General features: G+C 42.5%; 1 protein-coding gene across 1 annotated transcript in view; it reads left to right on the top strand.

The window, feature by feature from the left end:
• UNC5D (unc-5 netrin receptor D) overlaps positions 1 to 24,654 on the top strand; it is a 1,369,357-nt gene that overhangs the window by 1,232,203 nt on the left and 112,500 nt on the right. The window contains exon 14 of the mRNA XM_078666140.1: positions 23,928 to 24,077. Coding sequence (XP_078522266.1) covers positions 23,928 to 24,077 — 150 coding nt within the window. The remainder of the gene's footprint in view (positions 1 to 23,927; positions 24,078 to 24,654) is intronic.

The following is a 24,654-nucleotide window of genomic DNA, read 5'->3' as shown; positions in this document are numbered from 1 at the left end:
TATGGCCCTACAATATTTCAGACACCATTCCCTGGTGATCTTCTCAGGATGTTATCCTTAATACTCTGCAATACATTACTACCCTTCATGTTGAGAGGTTTACCACCTAAAGGATGTGCTGAATATTTTGGGGCAGATTTTGCCCTAGGAGGTCAGCCACGAGTCCACCACCCTGATGAACAGATAACAGCCAAAATGTAAGTTTACCTCTCCAGTGGAGATCTCAGTGTGTTAACATGATTTGCCATAATGGCAGCTCCCGTGAAGGCTCTGAAACCACCATCCTTACAACTGCCAAGAATCAAGCATTTTAGTTTTCAGAATAAACATCCAAAGCGGGAACTTGTTTCCAAAAAACAAAAAGCAAATGGCCTCCGAACCCTGCAAGCTTTCTCCCAGGGTGTGGAAGCCTTTATTTTTTTTATTTCCAAGCTGGCAGTGGTGGACAGAAAAAAAGAACATCAAACCCTCTGCTCTCAATAGACCTGGCCGACAGATGTCCTACTCAAATGCCTTCATTTCATCAAGCCATTGCACATTTTCCAATGGTGTGGTGTAATAAGTACTTTCGATTGATTGAAAAAGCTTTATTCGAGTTATAAACTCATAAAAGCACAAACATACATTTTAAAATTCATACATTTTAAAATACATTGCAATTAAAATTCATATTTCATACATAAAAAATACATTTTGAGCAGTTGTGCAAGCTTTAACAATAAAAATATTTAAAATTACTATAAGATTTCAATTCATATTGAGAGATAAAGCCCTCCGCCTAATGGACCATGCCCACCCCAAGTACTTTGCTGTTTCCAGCACAATGGGCATGTCAGTGGAGGTACAAATAATTCTCAACCCCTCAACACCACTGGATACCCCAAGGTTTCTACAGACTGGGGCCAACCATACTCTCCTTGGATTTGCATAGGCCTCACATAGAAATAAAAAGTGAGCTATGCTTTCATTGGGGGCACCACACACCGGGCAACATGAGGTATTAGCACTCCTCCACCTACCCGTCAATGACCTCAGGGGGAGGGAACCTGACCTTAGCTGGAAAAATAACTTCCTGTCTGTCCGGACAGTAATACTGTCCCAATACATTTCTAGTACAGGTCTCGGTTTAATTTCCAGGAATCTACCCCCCTTTGTTTCTGATTGTGTACTCCTCCAGAGCCTTTCTTCTACATGATCCCAATAGATGGCCTTGATGATGTTTTTACTTGGGAATACTTCCCCAGAGGGATTTTCCCAAAGGTTAGAGAGACCAAGCTCACCAAGAACAACCCTGAGCGTCTTTAACCATGATATTTTGCGAAACGTGTCTGATTTGATTAAGGCTACAAACCCATCAGCATAGTGTCGGATCGCTGGGGTCGTCCAAAGCCGTCTCCAATAGAGGATAGGCCTTAATCGAGCACGGTCACTAACCGATCTCCTCCCTAGGTCAAGGCCAAGCGGGATTAATGGCGCACTCTGGGGGAAACCCGTAATTCCTCCCAGAAACCTATTCTCTGATATTTGTAGAGTAGGAAGCCTCTCAAAACCCCATACTTCTGCCCCATATAGGGCTGCCCCTAAAGCTTTAGCATCATAAACCATAAGGACCGGTCTTATAGGCCTAGTTTTTGATTTAGCTTGCTCTATGCGAAGCGCCCCTGCAATCTGCTGATGTCTAAGTACCGCCTTTTCTATATGGCGTGACCAACCTGGCTTGCTCGATATCTCTACCCCAAGATAAGTAAAAACATTTACTACCTCAAGCTCAATGTTATTCAGAGATACCCTTGGTTGGGGTCGGCGCCTTTGGGAGAAAACCATCAGCTTTGTTTTGCCAGCATTGACTTCAAGGCCATGCTCCCTACAAAAAGTGTCAAATATATTTAGGGCACGCTGAAGTCGAGCTGGGGTTTTGGACACAATTAGGGTGTCGTCAGCGAACATCAGGATCGGAACCCTGATGCCCGCTAGTGAGGGTGCATCCAAGCTAGCGTCCAACATCCTATCCACAATACCATTAATGAATAAGGAGAAGAGCAAGGGTGCCATTGCACATCCCTGCCGTACACCCCGCTCGACGGGAAAATTAGCAGTAGATTCCCCGTTCCTCCCCCATTGCACTTTGGCAAAATTACACTCATGGAGTCGCATTATTAAGGTGAGCAACTCGGGTGGGACCCCTATCCCTTTCAGAACTGCCCAAAGCTTACTCCTTGGGACCAGGTCGAAGGCAGCCCTTAAGTCAACAAACGCGACATATAGGCTGCCTTCGCCAAGGAGTACCGTCCCCCACCGCAACATGGTAAATCGAAATATTTGATCCACCGTGCTGGTAGCCCGCCTAAAGCCTGCCTGGTAGGGGGAAAGGGCATTGTTCTCTTCTACCCAGTCCATAAGTTTATTAGTCACCATCTTCCCCACCACTTTTTGGACAGTGGCAATCAAACTTATCGGCCTATAATTCGCCGGGAATGACCGATCACCTTTCCTATAGATCGGTATGATTATTGCCCCCTTCAATATTTCTGGGATTACAGCCCCTTTAGCCAATGCGTTTCCCAGTAAGGTCACATACCTAGCCCACCGTGCCTTATCATTCTTAAATATATCAGAGGGTATCCCGTCCAAACCCGGTGCCTTTCCCCCTTGTAAAGATGAGATTACCAATTCTACCTCTTTGTTTGAAAACAAGTTTTCCTTACAAAATACAACTGGAATTGGTTCTTTGGCCACAATCTCCCTATTCTCTGCATATTGGGGTTTAAAATACTCGACCCATGATGCCTCATTGACGTTATTATCTGGGTTGCTAGGGGTGCCACCTCGGCCCCACTTCACGATTTTCCAGAAAAGTCTGGAATCCCAGCAACTCATCCCAATATTCTTCATCCCACTTTTTCTTGGCCTGGCGAATACTAATATTGTAGTGTTTCCTGGCTACGCTGATCAAAACCTTGTCCCTACTTCTGATTGCCCTACCCAGTTCCAATCTAGCTAACCTACACTGCTTATTAAACCACCTAGCCATCTTAAGTGGGGTTTTTCTATTTGGATTATACAATCTCATAAAGTGTGGCTTTAAAAGGGAAAAGAACTTATCGTGTATGGCTCTCGTTGAAGTGGACCCAGGTATTACAGGATTTGCTATCTCCATGGCGGCAATTGCATTGTCCACCTCCGAACTTATATAGTCCATGGACGCTACATTTGCCAGCACATTTGGCCATTTAACTCTACACATATCATTGGCCATAACAAGTACCGCTTCACTGCTTGACTCTTGATTGTCCGGGGTAGCCGTCCACCAAGTGTGAGTGACGCAAAGGGGATTATGATCACTTTCTAATCTACCCTTTATTTCCATATCGCCTATCCCATACCATAAATTAAGGCTACAAATGACATAGTCTATTCTACTTTTACTATGACCATTGTCAAATGTATAATTTCCTCCCTGGTCGCTCTTTGTCCTTCCATTAAGGGCCCTCAACCCATATTCCAAACATAGCGCATTTAATAGCAATATGTCTTTTGTCCACCGTTTGACTGGTGCAAGATTTAGGATCGGGACATCCCATTGGGCATCTTCCTCTTGCCCTATCGGATTTATCGTGTTTTCCAACGGTTCGAAGGTCCTATTGAGATCACCAGCCACAACCACTCTATTCCCCAGGGACTGTGATTCAAGGAAGGTGGATAGAGCCTCTAGGGTGGGGGAATTCCCAGCATTAGTACCCCTAGCATAAATGTTATATATGTCTATCACACCACCCTTATCTGATGACATTCTTAACAATTGTATTTCCTTGCAACCCAGGTCAAGCACTTTTATTTTAACTTGTAGACTTTGCTTGATCCAAAATTTTAAGCCTCCCATGGGTCTACCCCTAGGGCCTCTACTCGCTGGGATAAAAAAATGTAAATAGCCTGGGAGGAAGATCGGGTCGCAAGCCCATGTCTCCTGAAATAGACACATATCAAAACCGTTGACAAAGTCTATCCAGTTTTGTGACAATAATTTAGTACCTAGCCCCGCGATATTCCACGAAAACAGCCTCCCCGGGCTAGTACCATTACAAGTCCCTACATCAATGACTAACATAGACGGAAGGTTGACCAAACTCTCACAATTACCTTCCTCATCTATAACAATATCCACACAGTTGACATCAGTTCCCTGGATAACGCCAGTATTTAATATGGGTCTTATTTCACCCCCCAAAATTCCCATGCACACCCTACTGTCCGCCCTCCCATTCTCATTCTTCCCATTAATAATCACTTCTTTTGAACTTGCCATTACATCCCTAATTGATGCCACAGATTTCTCGGGTGTGTCCTCCCTACCCGTGTTGTCCCCAATTTCATTGAAAACAGCCAATTTCCGTCACCATCCCCACCTCAAGTTTTCCTGGCCATCATGAGAGTTGCAAACTTGATCATAACAAACATTTGGTTGTGGAAAAGGAACATTAAAAGAGATGGTCTCTGCCTGTGGATGGAAGCTGAATCTCCCTAGCTCGTTATTACCTCCAAGATTGACGCCAACTGGTCTTGGATAGAAAAAAGTGAGATCCACAATACCAATCCCACCACTGCTAGTGCTCCAGCCTGTCCTCGAGATCAGTCCTACCACCCTTGGATCTTGGAAATTAATTATGATACATTCACCCCCCAAGTTTTTCGGGGTACATCCAATCCAGTTAACCCTTCTTACCCCGATAATCAAACCATCCACTTCCCCGGGCAATGGCCTATTAACCCTTAGCCAGTATATAACCTTGTTTTTTAACATCTGGTAGGTTTCCCTTTTCCCTACCAATAGAGGTGGAACATTGGTAAGAATAGCCACATAGGGATAGGAATCCGGAGTAAGATTTATTGGGGGTATCCTGGTTGGAGGTTTTGTCACACAAGATGTTGGTCGGCTTTGTTCTCGGACAACAAGGCATGGTAGGGAAGCATTCTTTAATACCAAGGAAGCCTTGTTTTTCCCAGAAATATCGTTACCACCACTTACAGAACCATCCCTATTTTGAGCTTGTGGAACATGGGACTTATTTGTTCCAACACTATTTTTGCAGGAATTTCTGTCATTACTGACCAAAGGACCCTGGAAAGTTATCAGGGTACTTGGTAGGGGTTGGGTAACATTGCTAACAGGGGTGACATTTTTTGGACATTCCTTACTACCTTTAGCCACCATACCATGGGGCTTGGTTTTCCCGCAATTGCTTTTGGTTGGGATAGTTGGCAATTCGGTAGTAGTCTTCCTACTTTGTCTATTCCCCCGATGGTCAGTTGCAATACTAGCAACGGAAGGATGTAATTCTACCAAGGGGGCAGCTATATCTCGCTCAACTATTTGCTGTTGGTTCCTGTTCTCGCCTGTTTTAAGACAGGACTTGATTAAGGATTTGAGGTCTTTTCGGGAATTCCAGATACACTGGGCGCACACCTTGGTAACCGCAAATGGTAACAAACAAAAGTAAAAAATGGTGTAGGCAATGGGGCGAGTGGTAATACCTCACAACCACTCTGGAAGACCAGAAAACCGGTCTACAATGAATATGAACAACTGTGCCCCTGCACTTACACAATTGTGTACAATTTCAAGGTTCGTATATGATTGTATGCAAACAGTAGTGACATATAGCACATCAATCTAAACAATTGGTGGAGAACTGTAATTCAGTGACAAATTCATCTATTGAGACGGGTCAGTCAATCAACAGTCTGTATTTGGAGTGTCCATTTGCTGTTTATTGTTCCATTTTCTAAAAAGCCAACACGTGTTTCATCGCAAGGAACAAATGCGAATCTTCAGGGCTAAACAAAAAATACAGGGTCTGTTTTTACTATACATGTTTGGTTATAAAATCTATGCAGATAATGGGTGACTCTTGGTGTCACCCGGGTGGACACGGCATGCGCAAAGGGTGGTAATGTGACTTGGTGTCTATGTGAGGGACAGTCTAGGTACACATGACATAAGTGACTTGGTGGTTTGTGTGGTGACCAACGATATTAACTAAGAAAAAACAAGGTGACTGGTGTGACTTGTTGATCAATGCTTCATCAGCATATTGGCCGGTTGTGGAAGTGAAGTGATGAGATAAGTGGTGCGTGGCATGTCCAGGACGGTTACCCAAATTACTTGTAAGTGACACATGTGAACGTAATTAAATCACATTAGGATCACATTAGGATTGGCAATAGTGGAAAGATACAAAATAATTGTGATTGTCCATTGTATAGCGCGGAATGAGTGTAGTTTCTATAGTTGTTTTTATATTAAAGTGCGCACTAATTGGAATGGTTTTGTGATGCTAGGTTGCAGTTTGAGACATCCCAGACATACCTGGAGAATGACTTTCAGGCCAGGATGTGCTGGTCGTTAGTCGATATACCGAGTGCGTGAAAGGACCTGTCAGGTCTTGGACTGTGTTCATCGTTGGTGAGAGAGTTTTCAAAATGAACAGATGAAAGAAAAACGGAGGAAAAATTATTGATACTAGATTGCGGAAAGCTGTATGGATTCTAGCTGCGTGAGAGACAAACTGGGCGTTAATAATTCTTTAACTAAAAAAGGCAGGTGGAATGAGTTTAATCATACATATTCTAAGAGCGGGATAATGATTGGTGCAGACAGTCTGCTGAGACCAACTCTACGACTAAACCCGAAATAGAGAACCATAATAACAGTCCGGTCCATTACCCGGAGTTGTATAAGATTGCGAGCCAATATTCATGCGGAAGTGTGTTTTATGGAAAATCATTCCACCAACGTCAAGGTGGAAGATTAAAAAAATATAAAAAATTAAACAATTTATGTTATTTAATTATAAGTACAAAAGAACTCACCAAGCTAACCAAATAATGATGGCTATCTGGCTTCGCCGAACTGGGGGTGTCTACCCCGGTGGCGGCAGTTTCACGTTATATTTACAAAGATATATGCTGTGTGGATAAACACAACTGAAATACAAATAAAAATATAGCGCATTTAATCGAATTGACAAATTATGTCCAGAAAACACTCTGTTGTCAAGGGCGTATTGTAATGATTGAAGTCCTACCTTAGTATTGGGTGGGTTCAATGGAAACCGGGAGGAGAAAGGTAATTGTGGTATCAGGGCGGGTGCACTCTTGATCCACAAATAGCCTGGTCCTAATAGCGAGAGTAAAGGCGGGCGAGTGTTAGAATCCGAGTATTCCTCAAGAAAACATATCGTTTTCCTGTTCTGATACTGATTGAAAAGGGTCGCAACGATTCCGGGTATGAATGAGCTTACCTGTCGGACAGAAATCCCCCTCTTGAAGTTTCCCGGCGCCGTGTTTCGTAAACGGACACGTGACCGGAAGTGGGGGTTGTTTAAATACTATTTCCGTGTTGGTGAGTTCGGAGACTAGACCAGTCGTCCTAGAGTTAAAATAACTACAAGTGGCCAAAAAAGGAAGAGTTACTACCCCGAGTTTGGAGGGTAGAATGAAAAATTGAAAAAATGAAATTTCCAAATACCGAGTAAAATGTACATTACCGGCTGACGCGCAAAAGTCCAACATGGAGTTGTGGTGTACAATCCACGATATTACCGTGCGCAACCAAATGATTTGTAGTATTTCGTTGACTCGTGGAGTGTAGCCCACCTTGGTATATAACAGCGGTATAACCGAGTATATTACACAAAATATATAAGTCACCTTATTGAGGTGAATATGTACAAATGTATTGTGAGGCCCACCTGCAACCTCATTTATACACTATCCAGTCCAAGATGGGATGAATAGAAATATGTAACTGAACACCCAGCCATATGCATGGGACCTTAAACGTGTAAATGTATTTACAAGTTAAGATAAGATAATATTCAATTTGTAAATATCGAAAGTCTCAGTGTGGAGACGTAATCGAAATGCAATGTATTGGAATCACCGGGTAGCGGTGAAGTCATTGAGATGATCGCGAATTGCGAATTATATTGATCACCTCGAGGATCAGGTGTTGATCCTGACTATGTGAAAATGGACGGATAGAGCAACACAACTTTTTTAGAAATACCTCCTGAACCTCATTATTAAAAGTGCTGGTTCTGAACGCAGAATTCAAACAATAACTTAGTATATATGGAAAACAGTAGGTTATATATAATACATATTCAGTTCAAAGTTCTGTATAGGGGAAAGAGAGAGAGATACAGCAACATGAATATACAAGTACACAGGATGAATATTTTAGTTGCCCAGGAAAAATTGCAGCTCAGGGTCATAATTCAAGCCGCATTCAATGCTACGAAGACGCATAATCCAAGTCGCTTCCTTACGTCTAAGAAGTAGTTCTCGATTGCCACCTCTCACGTGAATGGGTACGGTTTCTATTCCATAGAAAGAAACCTGGAAATCGTCTGTATTAGGTTGACACTTGGCTATATGAAGTGCCACGGGGTATTTAGGATCCTGTTTCGAGATTGCTCTTAAATGCTCGGAGATTCTTTCTTTAAGCATTCGTATTGTACTGCCCACGTATTTTTTCCCACAATGACATTCGATAATGTATATTACATATTTAGTGGTGCAGTTTATGTTGGTTCTGATCTCGTATGAGTCATCTGAGGGGCCTGTGAAGTGTTTAGTCTTGTGCTTAGCCCATTTGCACATGTGGCAAAACCCACATTTGAAAAAACCATTGCCTCGTTGGGTTAGCCATGTTGGAAATCTATCTATCCGTGGCACTGTGGGACTGAGCCTGTTTCTCAAAGTTTTCCCTTTACGAAATGTAATTTGAGGGGTGGCTGGGATTATTTCTTTTAGTGTCGAATCCTCTTTTAACAGCTTCCAGTGTTTCGTCAAGCTGGTTCTGATGGAGTTGTGTAGAGCATTATACTCTGTTATCATTCTTACTGTACTCTCTTTTTTGAGTTGGGGATCTTTGGTTTTAAGCGTTTCCTCTCTCTTTATTTTGTTTAATTTTGTTTTAGCTTTCGACAAAATTGCTTTAGGATAGCCTCGTTTGGTGAATCTCTGATTCATGTCATCAATTGTCTTATCCAGTAGTTCGTCATCACTACAGTTGCGTCTTGCCCGAAGAAACTCGCCAAAAGGTATAGAATTGATTTGATGGACGGGATGAAAACTGTCTGCTCTTAGAATTGAATTGCACGATGTAGGTTTCCTATACAATTTACTCTGTAGGGTGTTGTTGCTTATATAGAATTCTAAGTCTAGAAATTCAATGTGCGATCTACTTTGTTTCATAGTGAAACTGATTTCCCAAAGATTATTGTTCAGAAAGTTAAAAAAACTTTGTAGTAGAGCATCAGTTCCGGTCCATAGTAAGATGCAGTCGTCTATGTAGCGACCCCAGAACAAAATGGAATCTGTGTATAGACTACTGGACGTACCCCAGAGATGGTCTGCTTCAAATACACCCATGAAGAGATTAGCAAAAGAGGGTGAGAATTTGGATCCCATGGCTACTCCACGTTTCTGCTGGTACCATTGCTTTTGAAACATGAAAAAGTTGTTATCTAAAATCAAACTCATCATAGAGATAAGCATTTGAGTGTGCGACCAGAGAGAAGCGGGACGTTTAGACAGAACTTTGGTGATTGCTTCAATGCCTAGTTTCGGGTTAATACTAGTGTAGAGGGCAACCACATCCATAGTGACTAGTGTGGTACCTGGTTGCCATTCCAAATCTCCTAAAAGGCTGAGAATATGTTTGGAGTCCTGAATATATGAGGGGAGATTTCTGACAAGTGGGCCCAGAAAAAGGTCAACATATTCCGCTAATCTCTCAGTTGGACCTCCATTTCCTGATACTATTGGTCTACCAGGGGGAAATGGGAGATCTTTGTGAATCTTGGGTAATGTGTAAAGCCAGGGATACGTTGGCTTCAGTACTTTCAGGTACATGTATTCTTCCTCGTTAAGGAGACCATCCTCTTTCCATTTGAGTAGATGGTCGTTGATCGTCTTAGTAAGCACCCCCATAGGGTTGGATGCAATAGGTTCATAGCAGGAGAGGTCTGCTAATTGGGTCAATATTTCGTTGTTGTAGTCTTCTGCGTTCATTACCACGATGTTTCCTCCTTTGTCAGCCTCACGAATAATGATGGAGGGATTTAGCGTCAGTGCAGATAGAGCTTGACGCTCTCCTTTGGTTAGATTATCTTTGAATAAGAATTTTTCTTGTAATTTTTTAGTGTCGACTTTGTTCAAGTCTTCTAACACATGTTTATGAAAGTTGTCAATGCTGTTACCGCCAGGTAGGGTAGGAGTCCATGTGGACTTGGATTTAAGACCACTGGCTACCCCAACATCCATATCAATGTCAAGTTCTTCCAAAAGTTGCCCCATTTCCATAGGGCTATCCTCTAGTTCAGTAATCGACAAGAGTAGATGGACTGCTTGAATATCTTTTATTGTAGTTACAACATTGTCACTCAGTACATCAGGAATGTTTTTGATATTTTTCTTAGTCGAGATTTTACCTGCAAAGTATTTTTTGATCTTAAGGTTGCGGACAAATTTAAAGAGATCTATCTTGATTTGACATATGTCACCAGTTGAGTAAGGATTGAAACTCAAGCCTTTAGCGAGTAAATTAGTCATATCAGAGGTAAGGGGGAAGGAGGATAGGTTGATCACCTGTACTTCTGTATCAGTGTTGTTTATTTCTGTGTTCTCCCTGATCTGAGTTTTCTGCGATATTCGTCGTTTGCCACCCCTGGACCCTCTGTGGGTTTTGGAGGTATAGGACCTCTTCGGGATGGCGCCCTGTTCCCTTTGCGAATGCGTTCCATTTCCACTAAAAAAGGATTGCTGTTCGCCTCTAAGTTATCTTCATTTTCAGACTCTGGTTCACTAGTACCTACAGTGTTTAAGGATGTGGTACTCGAAGAGATGGAGCCTGGGGCAGATGTATTGCCATCAGGTTTCTTGGATTTATTGGAAGGAATCAGAGCATCATATTTTCGATCAAAAGTGAACACTCTACCGTTGCGGTAGTCCCCATCGTCTCTTTTGATTTGTCTTGCCTTTCTATTTTTTATTTCTTCCTGATGTTTGAGTAGAACCTCATCCAGAATGGTGTAGTTTTTGACAGTTGGTTCTGGCAGGTTGAGGTCTTTTATCTCTTGTTCAAGGATAGCAATTTCACCCTGTAGTTTCAGTGTTTTGCGGTCAGCACTCTCTATAAGAATGTCCATAAGGACAAAAGAATTGTTGTTAACAGAATCTTCCCATTTTTTCATGAGATCTACATCCAGATTATCATAGGTAGGAAAGATCTGAGAGCGTAAACCTCTGGGGATTTGCTTGAGGCGCATATATTGCTTCAAGGTGGTAGCATCCCACCATCGTGAGTTCTCTTGCATCTTTAATTTTTCAAGTCTTTTAAATTTTTCTTTTAGGCCCTCCACCCGCGGGGGACCAGAGATCGTTGCTGCTGTGTGTGTAGGCATGCCTTTGGCTAAATTTTCAAAGAGGTCTGCGGCTACTTTGTCTCGATCCATAGCGTGAGAGATACGTTTAGATTGTAAAGTAGTTCAGAGGGTGCAGTTCTAGGAAGTGCTTGCGGGGGGCAGCCTGCTCTGGCAATCAGATATTACAAATAGCACCTATTGAGGTCTTTTCGGGAATTCCAGATACACTGGGCGCACACCTTGGTAACCGCAAATGGTGACAAACAAAAGTAAAAAATGGTGTAGGCAATGGGGCGAGTGGTAATACCTCACAACCATTCTGGAAGACCAGAAAACCGGTCTACAATGAATATGAACAACTGTGCCCCTGCACTTACACAATTGTGTACAATTTCAAGGTTCGTATATGATTGTATGCAAACAGTAGTGACATATAGCACATCAATCTAAACAATTGGTGGAGAACTGTAATTCAGTGACAAATTCATCTATTGAGACGGGTCAGTCAATCAACAGTCTGTATTTGGAGTGTCCATTTGCTGTTTATTGTTCCATTTTCTAAAAAGCCAACACGTGTTTCATCGCAAGGAACAAATGCGAATCTTCAGGGCTAAACAAAAAATACAGGGTCTGTTTTTACTATACATGTTTGGTTATAAAATCTATGCAGATAATGGGTGACTCTTGGTGTCACCCGGGTGGACACGGCATGCGCAAAGGGTGGTAATGTGACTTGGTGTCTATGTGAGGGACAGTCTAGGTACACATGACATAAGTGACTTGGTGGTTTGTGTGGTGACCAACGATATTAACTAAGAAAAAACAAGGTGACTGGTGTGACTTGTTGATCAATGCTTCATCAGCATATTGGCCGGTTGTGGAAGTGAAGTGATGAGATAAGTGGTGCGTGGCATGTCCAGGACGGTTACCCAAATTACTTGTAAGTGACACATGTGAACGTAATTAAATCACATTAGGATCACATTAGGATTGGCAATAGTGGAAAGATACAAAATAATTGTGATTGTCCATTGTATAGCGCGGAATGAGTGTAGTTTCTATAGTTGTTTTTATATTAAAGTGCGCACTAATTGGAATGGTTTTGTGATGCTAGGTTGCAGTTTGAGACATCCCAGACATACCTGGAGAATGACTTTCAGGCCAGGATGTGCTGGTCGTTAGTCGATATACCGAGTGCGTGAAAGGACCTGTCAGGTCTTGGACTGTGTTCATCGTTGGTGAGAGAGTTTTCAAAATGAACAGATGAAAGAAAAACGGAGGAAAAATTATTGATACTAGATTGCGGAAAGCTGTATGGATTCTAGCTGCGTGAGAGACAAACTGGGCGTTAATAATTCTTTAACTAAAAAAGGCAGGTGGAATGAGTTTAATCATACATATTCTAAGAGCGGGATAATGATTGGTGCAGACAGTCTGCTGAGACCAACTCTACGACTAAACCCGAAATAGAGAACCATAATAACAGTCCGGTCCATTACCCGGAGTTGTATAAGATTGCGAGCCAATATTCATGCGGAAGTGTGTTTTATGGAAAATCATTCCACCAACGTCAAGGTGGAAGATTAAAAAAATATAAAAAATTAAACAATTTATGTTATTTAATTATAAGTACAAAAGAACTCACCAAGCTAACCAAATAATGATGGCTATCTGGCTTCGCCGAACTGGGGGTGTCTACCCCGGTGGCGGCAGTTTCACGTTATATTTACAAAGATATATGCTGTGTGGATAAACACAACTGAAATACAAATAAAAATATAGCGCATTTAATCGAATTGACAAATTATGTCCAGAAAACACTCTGTTGTCAAGGGCGTATTGTAATGATTGAAGTCCTACCTTAGTATTGGGTGGGTTCAATGGAAACCGGGAGGAGAAAGGTAATTGTGGTATCAGGGCGGGTGCACTCTTGATCCACAAATAGCCTGGTCCTAATAGCGAGAGTAAAGGCGGGCGAGTGTTAGAATCCGAGTATTCCTCAAGAAAACATATCGTTTTCCTGTTCTGATACTGATTGAAAAGGGTCGCAACGATTCCGGGTATGAATGAGCTTACCTGTCGGACAGAAATCCCCCTCTTGAAGTTTCCCGGCGCCGTGTTTCGTAAACGGACACGTGACCGGAAGTGGGGGTTGTTTAAATACTATTTCCGTGTTGGTGAGTTCGGAGACTAGACCAGTCGTCCTAGAGTTAAAATAACTACAAGTGGCCAAAAAAGGAAGAGTTACTACCCCGAGTTTGGAGGGTAGAATGAAAAATTGAAAAAATGAAATTTCTAAATACCGAGTAAAATGTACATTACCGGCTGACGCGCAAAAGTCCAACATGGAGTTGTGGTGTACAATCCACGATATTACCGTGCGCAACCAAATGATTTGTAGTATTTCGTTGACTCGTGGAGTGTAGCCCACCTTGGTATATAACAGCGGTATAACCGAGTATATTACACAAAATATATAAGTCACCTTATTGAGGTGAATATGTACAAATGTATTGTGAGGCCCACCTGCAACCTCATTTATACACTATCCAGTCCAAGATGGGATGAATAGAAATATGTAACTGAACACCCAGCCATATGCATGGGACCTTAAACGTGTAAATGTATTTACAAGTTAAGATAAGATAATATTCAATTTGTAAATATCGAAAGTCTCAGTGTGGAGACGTAATCGAAATGCAATGTATTGGAATCACCGGGTAGCGGTGAAGTCATTGAGATGATCGCGAATTGCGAATTATATTGATCACCTCGAGGATCAGGTGTTGATCCTGACTATGTGAAAATGGACGGATAGAGCAACACAACTTTTTTAGAAATACCTCCTGAACCTCATTATTAAAAGTGCTGGTTCTGAACGCAGAATTCAAACAATAACTTAGTATATATGGAAAACAGTAGGTTATATATAATACATATTCAGTTCAAAGTTCTGTATAGGGGAAAGAGAGAGAGATACAGCAACATGAATATACAAGTACACAGGATGAATATTTTAGTTGCCCAGGAAAAATTGCAGCTCAGGGTCATAATTCAAGCCGCATTCAATGCTACGAAGACGCATAATCCAAGTCGCTTCCTTACGTCTAAGAAGTAGTTCTCGATTGCCACCTCTCACGTGAATGGGTACGGTTTCTATTCCATAGAAAGAAACCTGGAAATCGTCTGTATTAGGTTGACACTTGGCTATATGAAGTGCCACGGGGTATTTAGGATCCTGTTTCGAGATTGCTCTTAAATGCTCGGAGATTCTTTCTTTAAGCATTCGTATTGTACTGCCCACGTATTTTTTCCCACAATGACATTCGATAATGTATATTACATATTTAGTGGTGCAGTTTATGTTGGTTCTGATCTCGTATGAGTCATCTGAGGGGCCTGTGAAGTGACGTAAGGAAGCGACTTGGATTATGCGTCTTCGTAGCATTGAATGCGGCTTGAATTATGACCCTGAGCTGCAATTTTTCCTGGGCAACTAAAATATTCATCCTGTGTACTTGTATATTCATGTTGCTGTATCTCTCTCTCTTTCCCCTATACAGAACTTTGAACTGAATATGTATTATATATAACCTACTGTTTTCCATATATACTAAGTTATTGTTTGAATTCTGCGTTCAGAACCAGCACTTTTAATAATGAGGTTCAGGAGGTATTTCTAAAAAAGTTGTGTTGCTCTATCCGTCCATTTTCACATAGTCAGGATCAACACCTGATCCTCGAGGTGATCAATATAATTCGCAATTCGCGATCATCTCAATGACTTCACCGCTACCCGGTGATTCCAATACATTGCATTTCGATTACGTCTCCACACTGAGACTTTCGATATTTACAAATTGAATATTATCTTATCTTAACTTGTAAATACATTTACACGTTTAAGGTCCCATGCATATGGCTGGGTGTTCAGTTACATATTTCTATTCATCCCATCTTGGACTGGATAGTGTATAAATGAGGTTGCAGGTGGGCCTCACAATACATTTGTACATATTCACCTCAATAAGGTGACTTATATATTTTGTGTAATATACTCGGTTATACCGCTGTTATATACCAAGGTGGGCTACACTCCACGAGTCAACGAAATACTACAAATCATTTGGTTGCGCACGGTAATATCGTGGATTGTACACCACAACTCCATGTTGGACTTTTGCGCGTCAGCCGGTAATGTACATTTTACTCGGTATTTGGAAATTTCATTTTTTCAATTTTTCATTCTACCCTCCAAACTCGGGGTAGTAACTCTTCCTTTTTTGGCCACTTGTAGTTATTTTAACTCTAGGACGACTGGTCTAGTCTCCGAACTCACCAACACGGAAATAGTATTTAAACAACCCCCACTTCCGGTCACGTGTCCGTTTACGAAACACGGCGCCGGGAAACTTCAAGAGGGGGATTTCTGTCCGACAGGTAAGCTCATTCATACCCGGAATCGTTGCGACCCTTTTCAATCAGTATCAGAACAGGAAAACGATATGTTTTCTTGAGGAATACTCGGATTCTAACACTCGCCCGCCTTTACTCTCGCTATTAGGACCAGGCTATTTGTGGATCAAGAGTGCACCCGCCCTGATACCACAATTACCTTTCTCCTCCCGGTTTCCATTGAACCCACCCAATACTAAGGTAGGACTTCAATCATTACAATACGCCCTTGACAACAGAGTGTTTTCTGGACATAATTTGTCAATTCGATTAAATGCGCTATATTTTTATTTGTATTTCAGTTGTGTTTATCCACACAGCATATATCTTTGTAAATATAACGTGAAACTGCCGCCACCGGGGTAGACACCCCCAGTTCGGCGAAGCCAGATAGCCATCATTATTTGGTTAGCTTGGTGAGTTCTTTTGTACTTATAATTAAATAACATAAATTGTTTAATTTTTTATATTTTTTTAATCTTCCACCTTGACGTTGGTGGAATGATTTTCCATAAAACACACTTCCGCATGAATATTGGCTCGCAATCTTATACAACTCCGGGTAATGGACCGGACTGTTATTATGGTTCTCTATTTCGGGTTTAGTCGTAGAGTTGGTCTCAGCAGACTGTCTGCACCAATCATTATCCCGCTCTTAGAATATGTATGATTAAACTCATTCCACCTGCCTTTTTTAGTTAAAGAATTATTAACGCCCAGTTTGTCTCTCACGCAGCTAGAATCCATACAGCTTTCCGCAATCTAGTATCAATAATTTTTCCTCCGTTTTTCTTTCATCTGTTCATTTTGAAAACTCTCTCACCAACGATGAACACAGTCCAAGACCTGACAGGTCCTTTCACGCACTCGGTATATCGACTAACGACCAGCACATCCTGGCCTGAAAGTCATTCTCCAGGTATGTCTGGGATGTCTCAAACTGCAACCTAGCATCACAAAACCATTCCAATTAGTGCGCACTTTAATATAAAAACAACTATAGAAACTACACTCATTCCGCGCTATACAATGGACAATCACAATTATTTTGTATCTTTCCACTATTGCCAATCCTAATGTGATCCTAATGTGATTTAATTACGTTCACATGTGTCACTTACAAGTAATTTGGGTAACCGTCCTGGACATGCCACGCACCACTTATCTCATCACTTCACTTCCACAACCGGCCAATATGCTGATGAAGCATTGATCAACAAGTCACACCAGTCACCTTGTTTTTTCTTAGTTAATATCGTTGGTCACCACACAAACCACCAAGTCACTTATGTCATGTGTACCTAGACTGTCCCTCACATAGACACCAAGTCACATTACCACCCTTTGCGCATGCCGTGTCCACCCGGGTGACACCAAGAGTCACCCATTATCTGCATAGATTTTATAACCAAACATGTATAGTAAAAACAGACCCTGTATTTTTTGTTTAGCCCTGAAGATTCGCATTTGTTCCTTGCGATGAAACACGTGTTGGCTTTTTAGAAAATGGAACAATAAACAGCAAATGGACACTCCAAATACAGACTGTTGATTGACTGACCCGTCTCAATAGATGAATTTGTCACTGAATTACAGTTCTCCACCAATTGTTTAGATTGATGTGCTATATGTCACTACTGTTTGCATACAATCATATACGAACCTTGAAATTGTACACAATTGTGTAAGTGCAGGGGCACAGTTGTTCATATTGATTAAGGATTTGGTTGAGAAGAAATTATCTAGACTAGCCTGCTCTAGATGGTCCAGCTGGTCAGCTAGTTTTTTTAGTCTGTCTTCAAAGGGGTTCAAGAGGGACCGTATTAATTTTTCCAACTCCAAGAAAAATTGCGGCTTAGGTGGTGGTGTCCCAGGGGATGCTATTATTATGGGATCTAAGCCTGACAGAACAGCTTCTCCCTCGCCAATTATTGGCCCAGTAAAGTTGTTCCTAGCAGTATCACGAGGTCGTGTACATGTTCCTAGTTTCCTGTATTTTCTTGGAGGTTTTAAAGCATGACATTTCTTTGTAACTACACTCCTTTTCCTTTTGGAACAGGGTTTGATCTTTGCAACATGTGTTAAAACACTGGATTGTGGTGTAAACTGTTGCCCAGTGGATGGATTAGTAGAAACACTGGGAGGGGTTACAGGCAAGGTAGAGGTTACTAGTCCCAAAGGAAAAGTAGTCAATGGCTCAATCGTTGGGGGAGAGAGGTGTGGAATTTCCTGTGCAACAGGCAATGTAATGGATGATAACGGAGTGACCAATGATGGAAAGCTTTGGCTTGTACGTTTATCAACAGGGGTTTTTAAAAGCTCAATGGACAACCTGCGTCCCGCACGTCTTTCTGCCAGGGCGATTTCCCTATCAATATCCTGTGGCAGCCGTTTAAAATAGGTGTCTAGGGGACCCATAACAGCAGCCCCTGACTCATTCAAGGAGGGCAGCAAGGTTGAAGTGTTAGTGGAACAAGCCATAAGAATAACCCTTTTTCCACCTCAATGAATTAAAAACAGGTTAAATCACCAACACTCCCACAAATGACAAAAATAAGATACCAGGTCAGTAAATATTAGTGGGGTGGCCCAGCCCGGCCTCCTATGGCCCCTGACGGCCACAGACGGTCCCGCCCTTGTCCCGGGCTTCTCCTGGGACGCTCCCGCACGCTCCCGCGCAGCGGGTATACTGAGGTCTTTAAATACCTATTGGTTTATGGGCGGGGGGCGTGGCCGGCAGGGAGAGCAGCCCAGCTGTTTTCAATGGGGCACGCAGGGGCTCCTGGTCCACAGAGTCCCTGCTTCGTGCTCGCAGCCCTGCCGGTCCGATAGAAATGCCCAGAGTCAGCAGCCCCTTAACAAATACCGCGCTGCGGGACCCGCGTAGCGGGTCCGGCGAGGTAAAAAGATAAATCTCTGTGGCAGGAAGGCTTCAATGAAAGGCGGTTGCCAGCAGTCCGGTGCAGCTATCAGCAAAGGAGAGTCCCGTTTGAACGTGGGAGATCCTACCTGTTATGCTCCGTGGGCGGGGGGCGGGGCCGGCAGGGAGAGCAGCCCAGCTGTTGTCAATGGGGCATGCAGGGGCTCCTGGTCCACGGAGTCCCTGCTTCGTGCTCGCAGCCCTGCCGGTCCGATAGAAATGCCCAGAGTCAGCAGCCCCTTAACAAATACCGCGCTGCGGGACCCGCGTAGCGGGTCCGGCGAGGTAAAAAGATGAATCTCTGTGGCAGGAAGGCTTCAATGAAAGGCGGTTGCCAGCAGTCCGGTGCAGCTATCAGCAAAGGAGTAAGTACTTTCAAATGAACAGATGTCTGGGCATGGAAAGGACATCCAAAATGTAGAATGTATTCTCATAAGTAAAGAAACCATCTGTACAAGGCTCCCAGAACTGCTTCCTGTTGGCTCTCAAACTCCAACTCCTCACTCATCTACACCTTCATATTCCAATGGAATGATGAGTAGAGAAATGGGCTTAAAGGCGCAACCCACTAAATAACACATCACCACCACCAGCGAGAGCACTGCTGACAAAAAACGTATGGTCCGCTTAACTCAAAATAGATCAGGCAAATTGAGGGGTTTTGTGAACAGTGTGCTCTATCGCGTTTATGAAAATGAAAGAGTACCAGGTCCACCAAACTCTAAATCAGACCCTTTGTTTCCAGAATTTCATTACATTCATCTGAGAAACATCTGCTTTTCGAAGGACTTCTCAGTGGTTGATGTCTGTAGACTTATTGAAGGATATAGAGCCTGGTTCTTAAAGGTAACTTGCACTTCTCAGTAGGTTTACACTTTGGAGAAAATTCACTACTTTTGTTATTCACAGACTCCAAATGGAAACTCACTACAAAAGTCTAAGTTACATGCCTCCAACCCCAGAGTAATGCAATAGGCTTCCTCTTGTGTGGGTGGGTTAAGTTCCTCCTTAAATCCTCACTGTTAAGCCCCTCTTACTCCTTCCTAATCCCATCTCCTTCAGGAGTAAGTATGTCCCTTTTCAATCACACTACCCTATGTCCCTCTAACATTTACTACTGAAACCTTTACTTGGGTATGTGAAGATTCTGCAGTCGGGATGGAGAACTACACACATATAAGTAAAGGAAAAACGTAAAAAAATTTAGTACGCTTTGTAGTACTCTTTGTAGCACTACACAATGTACTAAAAGGTGCAGTTTGTGGATCAGGCCCATAGTCTTGGTTTCCTGGTACTTCTGGAACTGTGAGAAGTATTCAACACCACCAACTACAGTATCATTCTTAGCTATTTGTCAGGCCAGTTAGAAACATTTGTAGGGCTGAGTAAGTTACAAATATACAGGGCCAACTAGTAGTGACTGGCTTTACCTGCCTCATCACAAATGTACCACAAAAGAATGTTAAGCCTCCTTTTCTGATATATAAATACTTACTCTACTAATTTTGCATTTAAATATTAGTTTATTTGGTTTATCATGAAGCCTGATAACTTAATCAAATGTCAGCATTTTAAGACGTAAACAATTACATGTAGAAATCTTGACATGCTCTGAGTAAACTTCTTATCAGAATCTTGCTTAAAAGAATATAAAATTTCCATTTTACTACAGTTGTTAACTTATTGATAAAAGTTGATTGATAATGTTTTCTTTCCTTATTAGTCATGTCGCATTAAAAACGGTTTTCAGGAGACAATAAGACAGAATGGCCCAGTTGGCATGTTTGCTGTATCAGGAATGACCTATGCTATGACACAAACATGTCAACTGTCTATTAGGGGTATCTGTGTAAGTTGAAACGTCATATATAAACTCCACAACTCTTGATTAATTTAGTGTATGCAGTAGGTTGACATGCAGCACTCAGAAACAAGGGATAGACACATTAGGTGCAATTTCTTAGTATTAAGATAATCAATGTCTTCAAATCTAGCACACTGCAAAAATAATTTCTTAGTCGTATCTTTAATAAAACACTTTACAGCTCCTGTACACGTTATACTATCTGATACTTTCAATGACCTCTCTGTCCTATACAATTTAGGCCCGGGTGTAATTTAAATTACTAGCGTGTTATTCGTGAAATTTCACAGGGGTGGCTCCGTCATTGGAGCGGAGGAGCGTCGCCCCACATAAATTACCCACAAAGATGAAAAATAAAATGGTAATTCATTACATTTTCTTTTCATCCCCTGTCCCAAACAGAGCATCAGAATGGGACGGGCCTGCTGACTGACATCAGCAGGGGCGCTGTGAACGTACTGTTTAAAGTGCGAATGTCTTTTTGGCCAGCCGTCTTGCGACGGGCAGGCACACATGCGCACTTTATACAGCGCTAACCCAGCTGTCTTGTGACAGCTGGGTTAGAGCAAGTGCAGTACTCCAGAGCGCCGTGGAGCGCCGAGTGAGGCCGCTCCCGCCAATCAGGGTGCTGCTGTCATGCTGCATGAGAACAGTGCCAGGATTGGTCCAGGGAGTTTCCTGTTGGCTTGACTGCAGTCGGAGAAAGAAGATGTTGGGTGCAGAGGACGTCATGTTCGTCTTCTGGTACCTTTTTAATTTTGATAATATTATTTTTGCCCTCTCCCCGTAGATGCCAGCAGTTACTGTAATTTCAGTCATTTTCTGTCATGCTTGGTACACTAAATTTCCTGTTCGATGTCAGATCATTATGTTATCTTTCCTGGCAAACTTAAAGCGCGAGAACAATGAAAGTAACCGAGATACCAGCAGCTTTTATTTGCAGCACTTGTGTTTTTTGTGCAATAATTTTTTTCACGCTAAATTTGTCATCTCATCAAAATTTGACATAAGTGCACATTTTGCGTTAAAATGTAGCACTAAATGATGGATTTTCATGCTGTGTATTTGCATATAATTTCACACAATTTCCCCCAAATTTTGTATGATTACGTAAGAGCAAATTGCGTACATGTCACACTCTCTTTATAAAAACAACTACAGTGGCTACGACAGTCTGCCAAATGGGAAGAAGCCAGCCAGTCAGCTTGTTTTGAGTGGTAAATGGCCTAGATGGGTAAAACAGTGCAAAATCACCTTAGGGTTACCTTTTGTGGAAATGTTCTGCGCTTCACTTACCCTAGTTCTGCACATTTTGTTTACAGAATTGATTATAGAATTATACACATTGCAGTAGTGAGGAGAGGTAAATACTGCAAAATCAGGAACTGATCTGCAGCTCTTGTCTTTGCAGCGGAGGAAGTAATACCAACGATAAAAATGTGCATTCTTTGTTTATCACTAGGGTAGGATTTTGTCTTTATCACAATGGTAACAGAAATAATTCGAAAGGGTGTGCCTGAGATGAAAAGTGGATCCCTTTACATTTGTAACAAGAAAGGTTCTTGTGATGTTGAGTAGAAGTAACTTAATTATTTTGTGGTTGGTTCGAACGTTCACAGGGAACAATTGAAAGATACCTAAATAAACAAAGAATATTACACTGCCACTAGACCAGCACATTCACAACAACTTCAAACTAATGAACTGATTTGCTAACACTTTGCATAGTGGCTGCATCACAAAAGTGACACAAACCCACTCAATGTGTTTTTTGGGATGTGTACTATTTTGCACTGCTTTACTTCAAGGAGGTGGTCTGTAGGTGGTACATGGGCATTCCCAAGCAACCACCAATTCATTTTCATGCAAAGTCCTATATACTAAAATAGTAGACTAGACTGCACCACAAATTAGTACATCCTTGAGGCAGATTTACATTTTAGGAAAGGTTTTCTTTTCCCAAACTTTTTCCAATGTTGCATGTGTGCTGCAGTGTACAGCACACATACAAAGTGGATACAAATCTGAGACTATACCTATGCACAGTATTTTGCATCATGGTTACCTCCACAGTACAACATGTATACTTAACACGCAAACACCTTGCACTGTGGTGTGCATTGGTACAAGGCAATCTAAAGTGTGCCAACATAGGGGGGAGAAAGAAACAGCGCCATATCTTAAATATGGCGCTGTTCTACTTTCTCCTTCTCGAACAATGCAGTCCAGCGCAACAGCTTTTGCTGCTATTTTGCTGCATGTGAAAACTTAGCAAATCTGTCTCTAAGTGATTTGCTTTTTTGGCTGACATGGGTGAAGACGATGTTGTTGAAATTTATGGGATACTTTGACTACTGATCTGAAATGGGTATAAAGTGTAATAGGTGGCTTGAGAGAAAGCCGCCAGCCTTCTTTCTTTTGAACTTGCCTGCCTCTGCTGAGGCCGTAAAGGAGAGATATCTTGGGGCCTATTATAATGGCCCGTATGGTGGTGGCAATCTGCCCACCATTATACACCGCCTGCCTCCCATTTCCCCCCGCCATATTAGTATGACGGGGGCACCCCGGTGGACGGAAATACCATCCGCCTGCTAGACACCGCCATCCATATTAGGATGGCAGCCGAAAGCAGCCTTTCCGTGGCAGCGTTGCCGCCACAGAAAGGCATGTGGTTTCCTCAGTTGGGGGCCTATTGTGGGCCCCCAGGATTTTGGAGGTGGGGGGCATATGTGGGTGCACCTATGGTACCCCCCGCATGTGCATGGACGGCGTGGGAGGCACTGTGCGGTGCCTGCCACGTTGTGCATGCAAATGCGCACATGCCTTTTTTTTGTACTGCAGTGGGAGCTGCTGACAGCACCCCCCGCCACAATGCAAAAAATGCGGGATGCGCCCGCCAGTGCGGCGGGCGCATCCTAATGACCCATGCGGGACTGCTGCACCCTTAGCGGGCAGTACCATTTCCCGGGGCGATGGCGAGCGGTAATAGACCCCCTAGTTATTACATTTCAGTGAGTCTAAAGGTAGTTATGTGGCGGTGCACTCACACACACCACTCATGAAATTATATTTTGGGTTGAATGCCCAAACCTTCTATTATATTAAATCTGCTGTTAAATCGTAATCATAACATTTCCTAATGCAGTTGTTCATTCCTGATATTTTGTTTCATTCCTGATTTTGCTATGTTGCTGACTGCTTTATTTTTTTTTCATTCCCCCATCTCTACTCCCCTCTGTCTAATGCTGCCCCGCTGTAGGAAGTGGTTTCTGATGAAAGGCAGCAGGGCGGGCAGCTCCTGGAAGAACCAAAGTTGTTGCATTTCAAAGGGAACACCTTCAGCCTTCAGATCTCCGTCCTGGATATCCCTCCATTCCTCTGGAGGATAAAACCATTTACTGCATGTCAGGTAGGTGCCCATCCGCTGTGAATCCATGCATGTGGCTGCCCATCAACTACCTATTAACGAATATGTCCTCCCACCAGCGGACTGGGGAATTGCATCAGCCAGACCTAACACCGTCCTTCATGACCACTATTATATTCTGCTCAGGGGGTCACATTACAAGAAGGACTAGACAGAAATATATTAACTGCAATGGCAGATGGAGAATGATTGACATTTATTGAGCACTCATTTTCTAAGTATTTTATCTCCACCATGAAAGCTTTCTCATGTTTCTCTTGTTATCTCTTATACCTGCATTCCTTTACTCGTGATCAGCACTTCAGCAACATGAAACCTGCTTGGGTATCTTGTGAGCTGCTGCTTTCAGCGTGTTTGTGTGTGTGTGTGAGGAGAGGGGTGCAAAATGACACCGTTGCTTATGAAGTCATGGCTAGGCCACCCTTTTTGCCGTTCACAAAGTTTTAACATTTGCATATTTCACCTAAATTCTTCTGTGGTGAAATTATTTACCTAAAATGTTTAAGGGTCATTTCCATTTGCATGTGTGCTGGATGGGGTGAGGTATTTTCATCATTCA

Source organism: Lissotriton helveticus, chromosome 11 (assembly GCF_964261635.1).
Source record: "Lissotriton helveticus chromosome 11, aLisHel1.1, whole genome shotgun sequence".
NCBI lineage: Eukaryota > Metazoa > Chordata > Amphibia > Caudata > Salamandridae > Lissotriton > Lissotriton helveticus.
This window is presented reverse-complemented; position numbering and strand designations above follow the sequence as displayed.